This window comes from Chamaea fasciata, unplaced genomic scaffold (genome assembly GCF_029207755.1).
Source record: "Chamaea fasciata isolate MVZ Bird 193981 ecotype frontalis unplaced genomic scaffold, bChaFas1.0.hap1 SCAF_3, whole genome shotgun sequence".
NCBI classification, from domain to species: domain Eukaryota; kingdom Metazoa; phylum Chordata; class Aves; order Passeriformes; family Sylviidae; genus Chamaea; species Chamaea fasciata.
In genome coordinates, this window is record NW_027094088.1 from 22,275,780 (window position 1) to 22,288,697 (window position 12,918).

The window sequence follows — 12,918 nt, forward strand, 5'->3', positions numbered from 1 at the left end:
CGCAGAATGTCATGGATTTCATCTGATTTAAGTAACAATGAAGGCACATTTACAAGCTCCCAATCCAAACCTGAACCAGTGGACAATTTATTTTTGGTGCCACAGATAAAGTGAAATGTTACATACGGATTCCAGTGTTCTTTGGAGATCTTGTACAAACTGCCAAACATAATTGGTAGAATTTTATCAATGTTCTCCTCAATCAGGCTAAGAATATATTCGTTATTCCAGAAGTACAAAGCTCTTTCTGCAACCTGAAACACAAAGTTAAGGGTTCATAACCATAAAGTTACCACAAGATTTGTTTGGGGTTTTTTAATACTTATTTTATTTACCTGAAAATGTGAACTTGACACACTCTTGGATATTTGCTTAAATAAAGGCTCTTCTATTTTCTTGAATTGTGTTGGTTCTATAACATCTAAGATTTCTTCAATTTCACCTAAAAACATTACCTGTTTGTTTAGAAAGGAAAAAAAAAAAAAAGGATGAGAATGTTTCATATCACCACTGTGAACAGAAGCAAACAAAATACAGCTCTATACATTAATCATGAATCCTGCAAAGAACACTGTTTGTCATTACAAGGCATTTAGACATTCACTGGGGTTTTGCAGCCTAAAAGAAATCAATCATCACTCTCAGCTAACAGGTTACAGCTCTCCTCTTGGACTTCTTTTGTGTAAATGCTGAGTACTTCACCAAACTGCTTCTGCAGAAAATGAGGTTTTAGTTAAAAAAAAAAATTAGGGCATCTCATTTCAAGAATGGTTGCAGAGATTATCAGAGATCACCAAAGTAGCTTTTGAAGTGATAAGTAGTTAATTCCCATATAAAATTGCAACCAGCAGAACTCTGTGTAGCTGGCACAGAAAAATTTATCACCACTTGCAGGAAAAGAGACAACAGTGTTAACGGACCCACTTTTAAAGAGCTGTTGGGGATGGAATCTGGTGGGATAAATCAAACTCCTGAGTTTTAAACTCATTTTAACTACATAGAAGAAACCAGACAGAGTCACATGACAAAGGTGAGTGCCTCAAGAAGCTTCAAGAACTGCAAGTTTTCTGCAAAATCTCTTGAAGAGCACAGCAGAGAGAAGGTTTGTGAATCTGCCCCACAAGATTTTACATCACAGCAGACACCAGAAATGAGACACAAAACCAACCTCTTTCTGACTGCACGTTTTTGGCCAAAATTTGAGCAGTCCTCTGATTACCTGTATGAAAAATACAAACAAGTTAAAGCAGGACAAGTTTCTACTACATACTTGATAAGGAAAAATAAAAGTACTGGTTTGCTTTTCCTTATCCAGAGGTTCAATGAAAACTGAATAAACACTCATTTAAATGTTTGTCTTGTTCAGGTTATCAGAATAACTCAGACCCTTATTGCTTTATATGCCTATGATTATCCATCCACACTCTTCTCCCATCCCAGTACCCACATTAATTGACAGGATGCTGATCACATCAAAGCATCACAAAGTGAAGTTAACCCCCCTGCAGCTAAATCTCACAGAATATTTTTTGTCTTCTACTCATCCATACTTTGGGGAGCACCTGCCTTGGCATCAAAGGTTTGAAGCCTGAGAAGAAACAATAAATGCTGACAGGGCTCTACAGAGGAGCCATGGCCTCCAATTCTTCCTTTTCTCTGCTACAATTTGACATGTTAGACTGGAAACTAAAGTAAGAAAAACGTGAACTTACAGAGAAAATGTATTCTAGCATCTGCATTTGAAACTACCTTACACAAGACTGGAAAAACAAATTTGGGAAAATTAATTGGAAAGTACAGCCCCCAAGAGGAATGGAGAAAATACAGCAAAGAAAAGCTGGAGGCATTTTTCCTAGAAATAAACATCTCACATGGTGTCTAAATTACAAACTGAATGCTGGCTGTAAAAAAAGGAAGAAGAAGAAAAAAAAAAAAAAAAAAAGCTGTAACTATATTCCAGAAGCAAAAACATTCTCAGAGCCTTGTAAACTTTTATTCTGAGGAAAGGACCTCTATTTTTTTATGATACAACAGCACCTACAATTGTATCTGAAGGGAAAACTTATTTAAATACCTTCCACATTTGCTTTTTTTGTCATGTTGATTTTTTTTCCTTCAGCTTTCCAGCTGGCTGCTTTATTAACAACTACATGTACTATCAAAAGGGCCTTTCCAGAGAAAAAGGTTAATATGACTAAAGTACACTTCCCAGCACAAATTACTGCAAGAATTTTTAAATATACTTTGCTAGAGAAGAGACCCACATTCTCAACTTGATAAAGAAATAACATGTTCTGAGTATAACAGTGCACACCTCAACAAGATTCCTTGCTCCTCCTTGCTGGAATATCAGCTTCCAGCTTGAATACGCTTTTATATTAAAAATACCTGCATATTTATGTTCATGGATTGCTGCTTTTACTACACAAGATTAATATTCTTCCCTGAGATACAGGATTCCCATGAAGTGGCTTACAACTGTAGGCACCTGCTGGAAAACTTAAATCATGTACAAGGACTGCACATTTAGCCTGATTTCTTCCATGTAAAGGCCACTGCATTCAGCAGGGTTAGGTAACAAACTCTTCTTGTCAGCTCTGCAAACATCAGGACTGACCTGAGGCAGACTACCATAGCTACAAGAACTCAGATTGAATGTCCTCCAAATTGACCCTGAGTGACAATTCCTGCCAGAAAAATAACAGTAAGGTATGTGTGAAGACAGCCTTTCGATGGAGTTCTTAAAATATTACTTGACCTAAAGCCAAGAAAAATTTCCAATGCTATCTCATCAGTTGCCCCAAATTTTAACATTTACTTTTCAATCATTTCAGAAAGTTTCTTAAAGCTTCACTTCTTATCTTATTTAATTCCTTTATAAAGCAACTTTTACTATACCCCCAGAGTAACAACCAAAGCAAATACAGGCCGTGACTCTGCAGTGAGTTCTTTTGTCTTCTCCAGCCTGAATTCACCTTTAACTGATTAAGAAGCAACCACAATTGTACAGACCACAGTCCAGCTGAGCCTCAGAACTACACTGTGGCACTGCCCTAAAGCCCTGCCTTCTTCACAGCACCGTGGGCTCGGATGCTGCACCACACTTCCATAAATTTGTGTCAGGAAGTTCCGACCTTGTCACGTTGTCACTTCATTCAATCTTGCAGGTTTTTATGTAACGCTACACATTTTCGGCTCACATGTCAACTTTAACTGTCAAAATGCCTGGGCTGTTACCTCACTTGGCTTAAGGAATATGGGTTACACAATTTCTTTCTATTTCCTATCCCACAAAATAAGCTTATTGACCAGTGTGGCTGGGAGCACTGCAGCACGGGGGGAAGAAGATGCTCCAAGCACACAAGGCACATCCACAGACACCCTCCACCACTGACAGGAGAACTGGTCAGCTGAAATGGCAGAGCAGAAAGCAAGCTGCCACTGAAAGACCACTCAGTGAAGATCAATATTGTTTTCCCAAAGCTGTTTATCTTTTTTTTCTATATAAAAGAAAAATTTAGGTTGTGCATAAGCTCTTCATTTTTCTGTCACAAAAGGGGTAAAATATTTAAATATCAACAAAGCACTAATGAAGATATTCCTGATTGTCAACAAAAACCAGTTTCTTTTATAGCTGGCCTGACATCACTGTGTCTCCTCACGAGCTGCTGCACTGCCCTGAGCCTCTGCTCTTCTCCATGGGCCCTGCCAAAGCCTGTGCATAAACCCTTTTCAGCTGAGCTGTCAATATGTATCACGGAGATTCAGTCTGGCAAAAGCCACAGATGCCTGAAGCACCTGAGTTTGGACTGCCAAGAGGCACCCCAGGAACTGAAGAGGCAGGACAGAAATACCACATTTGGAATTTCAGAGTTCTTTCTGGCTAAATGAGGTGTTGTTATTCTTTTCAACTTTTATTTTGGGATTGTTTATTCCCTAAAATATTTCAACTTCATGCAGTGGCTAAGCACAAGCAATAGGTACCAAAACCATTGAAATTTTAGTTTTTATGAGGAGAGAATAGAGTGATGACATGCTTCTCATTTGGGGTAGTTTGCATGGTACCAGCTGTTCAAACTTTTAGTTAAATCTGTGCTCTATCTCGGCCACAGCTAAAGAGATAAGTACCTTTTCAAAACCAGAATTCTCTTAACTATTCTAGATTTCATTCCCCCCCACCCTGAAAAAATCCTACATCTCTCTCTTTAATCACGATAACACAGCACTGCTGTGCAATTCAACAGGTTACACTGCAATATTTAAATCAAAAATTAAAAATAGAAAGACATCCAACTGAAAAACACTTACAGGCTCTGTTAAAGTTGTATCTTTTTCCAGGAACTGTACAACACAATAGGCGAGCTGGAATGTAAGTCATATGGTTATTTAGTTTAAGCAGACACTGTTTGGACATTGCAGCATTAGTAAGTATCACAACTTCTAATGGAAGCACTTCAGATCATGGGGGGAACCCAACCCAAGACACCCCTACACAGCCATTTCATATTAGTCCAAACTAAACAAAACAGCAATTAAAGCAGCAAGATACACAAACCTGCTCTATCTTAAAAAAACTTCCTGCATACCAAAAATCATCTTTTTTTTTTTTTCAACCTAGAAAATTACTTTTTAGCTTGGCAGATAGTTCCCTAACTCAGATCCCATATTCAGACAGGATCTTCTTAACATCAACTCCCATATTAACATTACAAAGCTATCACTTTCAAACATTGGGGTAAAAAAGGCCATGCTTCCAGTAAAATAACAAGTTGTAACACAGGTTTGACTGAGCGCTCATTGCTCATTGCTCAGGTACCAGACATCTACAGCACACAGCATTCAGTAGGAAGATTACAAGTGAAAGATCTGAACATATTCCAAGGCCACAAGAGACCAGGCAGCTGTTGCCCAGCTGAGTGCCCTGTCCACGTGCAGCAATGGCCAACAAATGCCTGTGGAAAGGTGGAAGGAGTGGGGAAGCATAATGTGATTAAGTCACCAGCATTGCTCTCCCAGCCTCTCCTGGTTTCTGTGCAGGGCCTGCTCAGGCCAAGGATATTTAATGTTATATAACTACTGAGAGTATAGTTACTGAGCACAGAGTAAGTAAACAATCATCCCATGCAGAAACCATACAATAATCCTATTACTGAACTAGTTACAATCCTAGATTCCAGTAAGATTGATTTTAAAAAGTCACAATATTTCACAATATAAAGCAAAGACAAAAAATATGTAATATGCATTACATTTCAATACTCAAGATGCTTGAATTTAAGCATTCCCCCCCTTTTTTTTTAATCTGTTATGGCAAAGCAGATAATTACAATGCTGTAATTGCAACAGGTCGAATTTATTTCTTTTGCCCTTAGGCTACTGATGCATTTGTATAGATTCAAAAAATAATAAATGTCACACATTAATCTCATAAATCCCATTATAAGTGTATATTCAGTACAGTAATGCTTTACTGTTCAAAGACACAAAGACTCAAGCTTAATTCATCTTTAAGGCTTTAACTTTTAAGCATAGGCTGTACATTACTCAGCAACAAAGCAACCAGGCCACTTGGGATTGCAAAGGAGATTTAACACTGGCTTAGACCTTTAGAATAAAATGAAACACACAGTGCTGTGTGTGCACCTGGCACCACTGTTTTATGAAGGCACAGAGGAGTGGCCTGGTCAGCAGGACAAATGCTACTTTCAGGTACAGCTGAATTAATAGTGCCCTTTCAGTAGCCATGAACTGAATCAAATATACCCCAAAAAAAGGACAACTTGCTGTACTGATGTGCCAGTGAGAACACCTTTGGGAGGTGACTGGGCCCTTGCATTTCACGGACTCATTTCATGGAGCAGCAAGGCAATGAAAACCACAGAGACAAGTGATTTGATTAAGGTAAAATTTCATATGAGAATTAGGAATTAAGTGAGCTCTTCACCTGATCCTCTTTGTAGGCTATACAGTCACAATGATTTCACTTTAATTAGAAACCCATTGTCTTGTATCTTTAGTCTGTATGGAGCTGTACTAGTGAGCTAAGTTACAAAGCAAGTTTTAATTAGCCACAGCAGAATGACTTCCAAGTTTACATCAACCATATTCAATACTTGAAGTGCCATATGTCTGGAAAGGATACAGATTACTCCTCAAATGAAATGCTGAATGTCTGTGGCAAGTATAAGAATCAAAGTCAGCTGAAGAACTGCAGCATTCTGACAGCGTGTCATGGATCTACATAATTCCTGGCTGATCCAGGGAGCTGCTGTGCATTTCTGCCATTTATAAATGGCAACAACATTCTCCCTCCCACCCCATCACTGGTGAAGCTTTAGAAAGAAAAAAACATTTTTGAAATAAATACCTGGCCATACCCAAGGTTCCTTTACAAAGAGCATTTAAGTTACATAAAGGAAATGACAACAGCACAAGGCCCTGGGATTAAATGAAGCTTAAAGTGTGACAAGACTACAAGCAAAAAAGCTTCCAGCTCCAGTTGATAGGTCTTTGACTCACTGGTACATTTTTCACTTGTAATATATGCCAAATATTATCCCAAAATTAACATTTAGATATAAGATCTGGAAGACTTTTTTAGAAAGTGACTGAATTTGCAAATATTTTTGAATATTGATATTATAACATAGTGCTTTAAATTTCATCAGTTTCAAATGTAAATACAAAAACCCCACCACTCTTAAAAATAGGCAAAAGCTTACCTGTGCATGAAACAAAGCTAATCCCTTTGCAGTATGCATGGGAATCAGAACTTTCATAAGGAACTGTTTGTGTTCTGCTTTCAGTGGCAGTGCAAAACCATTGATAATACTGAAAACATGAATAAGCAGGGTTTATTTTTATTAAAAAAATATTTTGTTCCGAGCAAGTCAAGAATTTCTGTAAGTTCAACTGAAACTCCATTTCTGATTCAGTTTTTAAACCTGATTATTTTGAAGCCATAAAACAGCTCTACATGTACACAACCTTTAAAATGCTGGTATCATGTGAGTTTAGACTCTAGATAAGGATACCAGAGAACCACGCCAGAAGCTAGATAAGCATTAGATGTGCTGAAGTATTTCTTTCATGACCTCCATTAAATAAAATAATCTACAGTAAGTCTTGCTGTCCCAATTGTAAAGCTTAGACAGATGTATCAGGAAGCTGATCCATTTCACCCACAATCACTAGCAACTTGCAGAGAAAAAAGAATAGATTATACAATTTTAACAGTGCAGTTTGAACACTTGTTTAAAGATTGCTGAACAACCTTTCCCTTCAAAAACAAAGTTTGAAAGTCGTCTCATTGATTCAGTCATCTTATATTTAAGAGTTGATGAGCTATAGAACACATAAAAGTCCTTCAGGAAAAGGTTAGTTTCTTTTGCCCCTTATATTTTAGGCAAATCTGAGAAAATGATGGGATCCCTATCACTTGATTTTTCATCAAAATTTATTCCACAATATTTCACTGTATTTGTATTTTCAGTTAGACCAGTAGTACAATTTTCTACTGTGAAATGTGTGACAGTTTTGGAAAGGCAGTAAAAAAACTACCAGAAAAAAACTTCAAAGTTAAATTGAAGTTAGTGAAATAACATCCAAACAAAAGGTAACTAAAAAAACCCTAGCACTGACAATGCTTTCCTGAACAGAACTGAAGGAAAGCCAGCCTGCTGAAGATTAAAGCATTTCCTTCGGCACAAGGGCAAAAGTTAACATTCATTTTCTGAATCAAAGAACAAGTCATCTATCAGGTAGAAGATAAGCAAGACTAGATAGGTCTGACAAACAAGGACCCTTGAGAAACATTTTTTGCCTGTCATCTTTAAAACTTGCACTGAAAAAAGAGTAATTTATTCTGTGTCCTAATTTGATATTCATGTGGTAACCCAGACAGTATTAGATTATCAGTGACTGCACTTCATCACTTGTTACTGTAATAATTCTCTTTCCCCTCCATTCCCAAAGCAGAAAAGCTGAAGCAAACATTCACAATAACATTTTATATTCTTTTTGTGTGAGATCAAACTTACCTTCCTAATATCTCAAGAAGTTCAGCAACACCATTGAAGTGCTCTGTTTCATATATAAACCTGTTTCCAAAAAAGACAACCATCAAAAATCGCGACAGAGGATCAGAGATTCCAAAGAAATAACCTTTAGTAAGCTTCAAATATTTGAAAGCAAGATCACAACATAAAAAGACCAAACACAGGTCTTTTATTTCAGGAATAAATCACTGAGACCCAGACCATGAAGGCAAGATAAAATATTCCTCAACCTGTCACACACACACGCACAGAGCATACCTGAGGAAAATGTTGTTTATCTGTTTCCTGATGAATGCTCTTAAACCAAGGAATTTTCCATAGATCCTATGAAGAACTGTCTTTAGGAAATCACGTTCTCGTGGGTCTTCACTATCAAAGAGCTCCAACAACTTTAAAAATAAAAATTGAAATGCCTTACTTCTGAAAGACTCAAGATTTTGTTTTGTTACTATCTGATTTGAATTTTATCTTTAATTTACAAGTTTACATTAGGAAAAAACAGAATCAGTTTAACTGTACATTTTGTTTAGATGTCAGTAAGCATACTGTCAAAATTACATTTTTAATAAAGTGGATTTTTTCTAATAAACTCATCAACTTCATTCCTTTCCTGTGTACAACAGACACCGAAATCATCCCAGTAACTGTTATACTATGAAAATGAAAAAGCAATTGCCAACATGGGATTATCAAACTGTAGGTAAGAAGTTTACACTTGTTATTTAAGAAATCAGAATGAATCAAATCCATATCCTATGTTTACAATTTCTTAATTAAAATTCTTTACTGCTTATCTCAAAATGGTACTTGTGTCTTGATGGCCAAGCAAAAGCATTCCTATACAAGAAATTATACAATTAAGGAGGGGTTCATTGAATAAGCACAAAATATGTATTTATCAACCAATTCCCTATTAATACTGACTAAATGCTGCAAGAAGCTAACAAAAATTTCCACACATTTTTTTTCTTGTAGAAAGTCTTCCAAGGATACAGAAAAGACCATACTCAGTCAAAGACCTAAAAAAATACTCCAATCACATTATAGGCCATAATTTTTTGGTTTTTTTTTTAACCCTGCACGCCCAAGCAACAGCATATTCAGAAATGTTAGCTGCCTTGAGCAGGTCAGTAACAGCTCAAGCAGTCACCAGAGTCTCCTGCTCAGGTCTGAGCTTATGTATGTCTGTACCAAGCAGCACAAGGGACTGGAAACAGCTGTTCAGGAACTTGGTTCAGGCTCATTTCAATTTTATATTTAGCAGGAATTTCTCAGGGTCACTACTCCACGTTTTTTCCCATATATAGCTAGCTGTTGGTTGCATTGTCTCTATGTTGTATTCTAGAGAAAGATCAAGTGAAATGTCAGGAACAAACTGAAATGCTGCTCTTAAGGACCACAGGTCAATTTGTAAACTGGATACCAACAGCCAATAGCTCACCAGCAGCTTCAGGCTTAAATTTTGTGTGTAGGTTGAATAAAACTGAGAAGAAGGAAATACTTGTAAACAAGAACAGCAGAACCATAAAATGAGTGGAAATTAAATGCAGTCACTGAAGGTAGGGAGAGAAAGCACCCATCTTGTGGTTTTACTTTTCATGGCTGTATTGTGATGGCCTGCCAGCACTCACTCTTCAGATACTGAGCAAACAAGTATTTTGACCAACAAAATTTGGTAAACAAATATTTCAACACAGTGAAAAAAATCCCCACTGAATTCACCTTGAACCAAAAATTGTTACTGCATTCTACACAATAATTCCCTGAGAAGTTATATTTAATATGAAATCTCACTTCATTTTCTTGCTCATAGTTGCTTTGCATGGTAAAGCATGACTTTCCTAAATAATTTCTTACTTGATTTTTCCTTCTGTGGTTAATACACAATAATAAAGAGCATTACACTATCTAGACACAAGCAAGGAGGTGTTGAAACGTATTTCATGTACAATAAGTACATGAACTTTTTACAAGAAAAAAGTTTGCTGTAAGTTTTCCCATGGTAAAACTATAAAAAATCCCAAATATAGAAGGACTACAAAAATATAACTATCACATTCTTGATTTGACTGGGATTAAGTTACAAATCATGAAAAACAGAACTTTACAAATTCCATATATCCTGCATTGCAAAGCACTGAGGTTGATATCTGAAAACAAAGTGTTCCTGAAGTTACCAATTACATACAGACCCTGTGGTATGATGTGCTGTTTATTTAGTGTCTGGCAGAAACCACTGCTGCAACAACTGAAACTTACCCTGTGTCAACAGGGAAGTTTTAAGAGGCCACCTGATAAACTAAGCTTGAGAGGTGATCTTTAAATCCCACTTTCAACTTTCAAACTCCCCTCTTACCTGCTGTACAAATCTCTGGTCAATGTAGCGCTTTGCAATGCTGGGCTGAAAATCCGGGCTCTCCAAAAACCTCAGGAAAAACTCATACACCAACTGCAAAGATGGAAATGAAAATACTGAAGTTAGCAAGTACACCGTAACACAGATCCCAGCCTTGTCACCACCACCAAAGTCAGTGGAACTATTCACATGCTCAAAAAGTACAAAAGGAATCAAAGCCTAACACATCACTGCTTAACCACAGCTTCTACTGGAATTTATTGAAAGAATTACAGTTAAGTACCCAGAACACTTTAATTCTCAGAAGAGTCAAAGTTTAATAAATAATCTACTGAAAATACCACTGGTGGACAAAATACAAGTTCTAAATGTTACATTCCTGCCGTGTTAAGAACTTAGCAAGGAGAAATAGGTTACCAAACACTGAGCAGCACTGAGAGTTAAATTAAGTGCTCTAACATTACATAATTCCTTAAAGAGATGAAGAAAAATCTACTAAGTGCCCCTGAAATTAAGTTTTGACTGCAAACTCTGAAAATGAAAAGTTGCATTAACACAGCTGAATGAATTCACAGAAACTGAAAGAGTTTGGATTAAAATTAGGCTTCTATATCCTGGAAACTCGATTATAATACCCATTATGGCTTGTAGCATATTATTTCTACTTATTTCATGTTCCTATAAGCTACAATCCCACAATGTCCAGAGATAAAAAAACTGACAGGAGATGGGGCTACCAAAGGCCTGGGGTAGCAGAGAGTAGCATGAAGAGGCCAGAGCACAAGTCCCATATTTTGGGGTTCACCAAAAGTCCAAGACAAAATAAATACTGCACTTCCATAACAATGGCAGATCAATAAAGTACACAGAGGGCACCTCTTCACTAAGACAGAATTGAGAGGAAAGATGCCTTATGTTTAGATTACATTCAAGAGTTGTTCATGTTCTCAAATGCCTATTTAATAACTCCATATAATTAAACAACTGATTAGTAATAATACTACAATGCAATTTGGGTACATCATGCCATCACTGACTTGGCTTCTAAATAAAACCCACATAGAGCTGTGCTCATACAGGCATGAATTTCAACTCTTACCACTCTGAGCACTGAACTAAACTGAGAGCAAACACCTGAGTAATTCATAATTATAATTAGGAACCTCACTGCAGAGAAATGCATGACAGTAAGTACTTTTATGCAGAACATTAGAGCTGACAGTTACTTATGCATAGCCTCAAGGAGGGTGGGCTGTACTTGCAAAGCAGAGCCTTGGAAACTCAAGCTACCCTTCACTTTGTTCCCCTCTGTCAGACTGTAAGAGCTTTTCATTTCAGCAGTTTACATAGGATTACAGGACTGGGAAGGTTGGGAGGGATCTCTGGAAATCATCTAGTCCAACCCCCCTGCCAAGGCAGGGTCACCTAGAGCAGGTGACAGAGGAACAGGCGGGGTTTGAATGTCTCCAGTAAAAGAGACTCCACGATGTTTCTGGGCAGCCTGCACAGTGCTCTGCCACCCTCAATGTAAAACTCCTCATCTGCTTCAGTGTATGGCCATTACTCCTTGTCCTGCCACTGGCACCATCCTCTTGGTACCATAACAGACAACCCAATGGTAGAACTTAAAATGTTACCATACTCCATCCTCAGTCTCAGAAAGAGCTCAACCCTGGCTGTTTAATATCTCCATTAATGACACAGACAGTGGAACTGAGAGCACCCTCAGCAGGTTTGCAGATGACACCAAACTGAGCAGATGCCTTGAGCAACCCAATCTTGTGTAAGGTGTCTCTTCTCATTGCAGGGGGCTTGGACTAAGGTGATTTTTAAAGGTCCCTTCCAACACAAAACATTCTGATTCTACTGATCTTTTTCAAATTAGCAACTAGATAAATTTGTATAGAAATGGGCAACATATGGCCAGAGGGAAGTTATATAGCACAGCTTCATAGGGATTAATTTTGGCATTTAATTTAATTGAAGATTTCTGTAATAAATTCCTATATTAAATGTTTCTGTCAGTGACAACAACAAAGAACAGACATGTGTGATAACTGCTTAGACAATGCCACAATATTAGAACCTACCACCAGGGGGGAAAATAGAAAAAACCCATATGTCATGTTACCCACAAGAAAGGACAAGCTGACCCTGAAGCCCTAGAAGAATAAATACAGGATGAAACTCAAAGATTGCAAAGTCACAGTTGAAATTCCAAGAAAAAGCTCTGCTAAGCATTTGCAAGCCCTTAAGCTGAGAAAGGGTAAGCCATAGGATGACTAAGATCCATCCTCACAAGGAAGCTATGGAAGTGACAGATGAAATCCTAGGGTATTCCAGGAAGATACCGACAGCACAGAGAGAGAAGCAGAGACCTACATGTGCTTGAGGAAATTTATTAAAACCTGAAAGGATACAGAGAAAAAGCCACTAGAATTGTCATGGGATAGAACACTTTTAAAGAGTGAACACTAAATTGGCACAATTTGTTTTCCCTAAAGG

The 12,918-nt window shown here is 37.5% G+C and overlaps 1 protein-coding gene across 1 annotated transcript in view; it reads right to left on the minus strand.

Annotated features, from left to right (window-relative positions):
• PPP2R5A (protein phosphatase 2 regulatory subunit B'alpha) overlaps window positions 1-12,918 on the minus strand; it is a 42,595-nt gene that overhangs the window by 3,995 nt on the left and 25,682 nt on the right. The window contains exons 4-11 of the mRNA XM_066178315.1: window positions 10,414-10,506; window positions 8,316-8,446; window positions 8,040-8,099; window positions 6,723-6,831; window positions 4,309-4,362; window positions 1,169-1,219; window positions 336-455; window positions 127-254 (exon numbers count right to left, since the gene is read on the minus strand). Of these exons, the coding sequence (XP_066034412.1) occupies window positions 127-254; window positions 336-455; window positions 1,169-1,219; window positions 4,309-4,362; window positions 6,723-6,831; window positions 8,040-8,099; window positions 8,316-8,446; window positions 10,414-10,506 (746 nt within the window). The remainder of the gene's footprint in view (window positions 1-126; window positions 255-335; window positions 456-1,168; window positions 1,220-4,308; window positions 4,363-6,722; window positions 6,832-8,039; window positions 8,100-8,315; window positions 8,447-10,413; window positions 10,507-12,918) is intronic.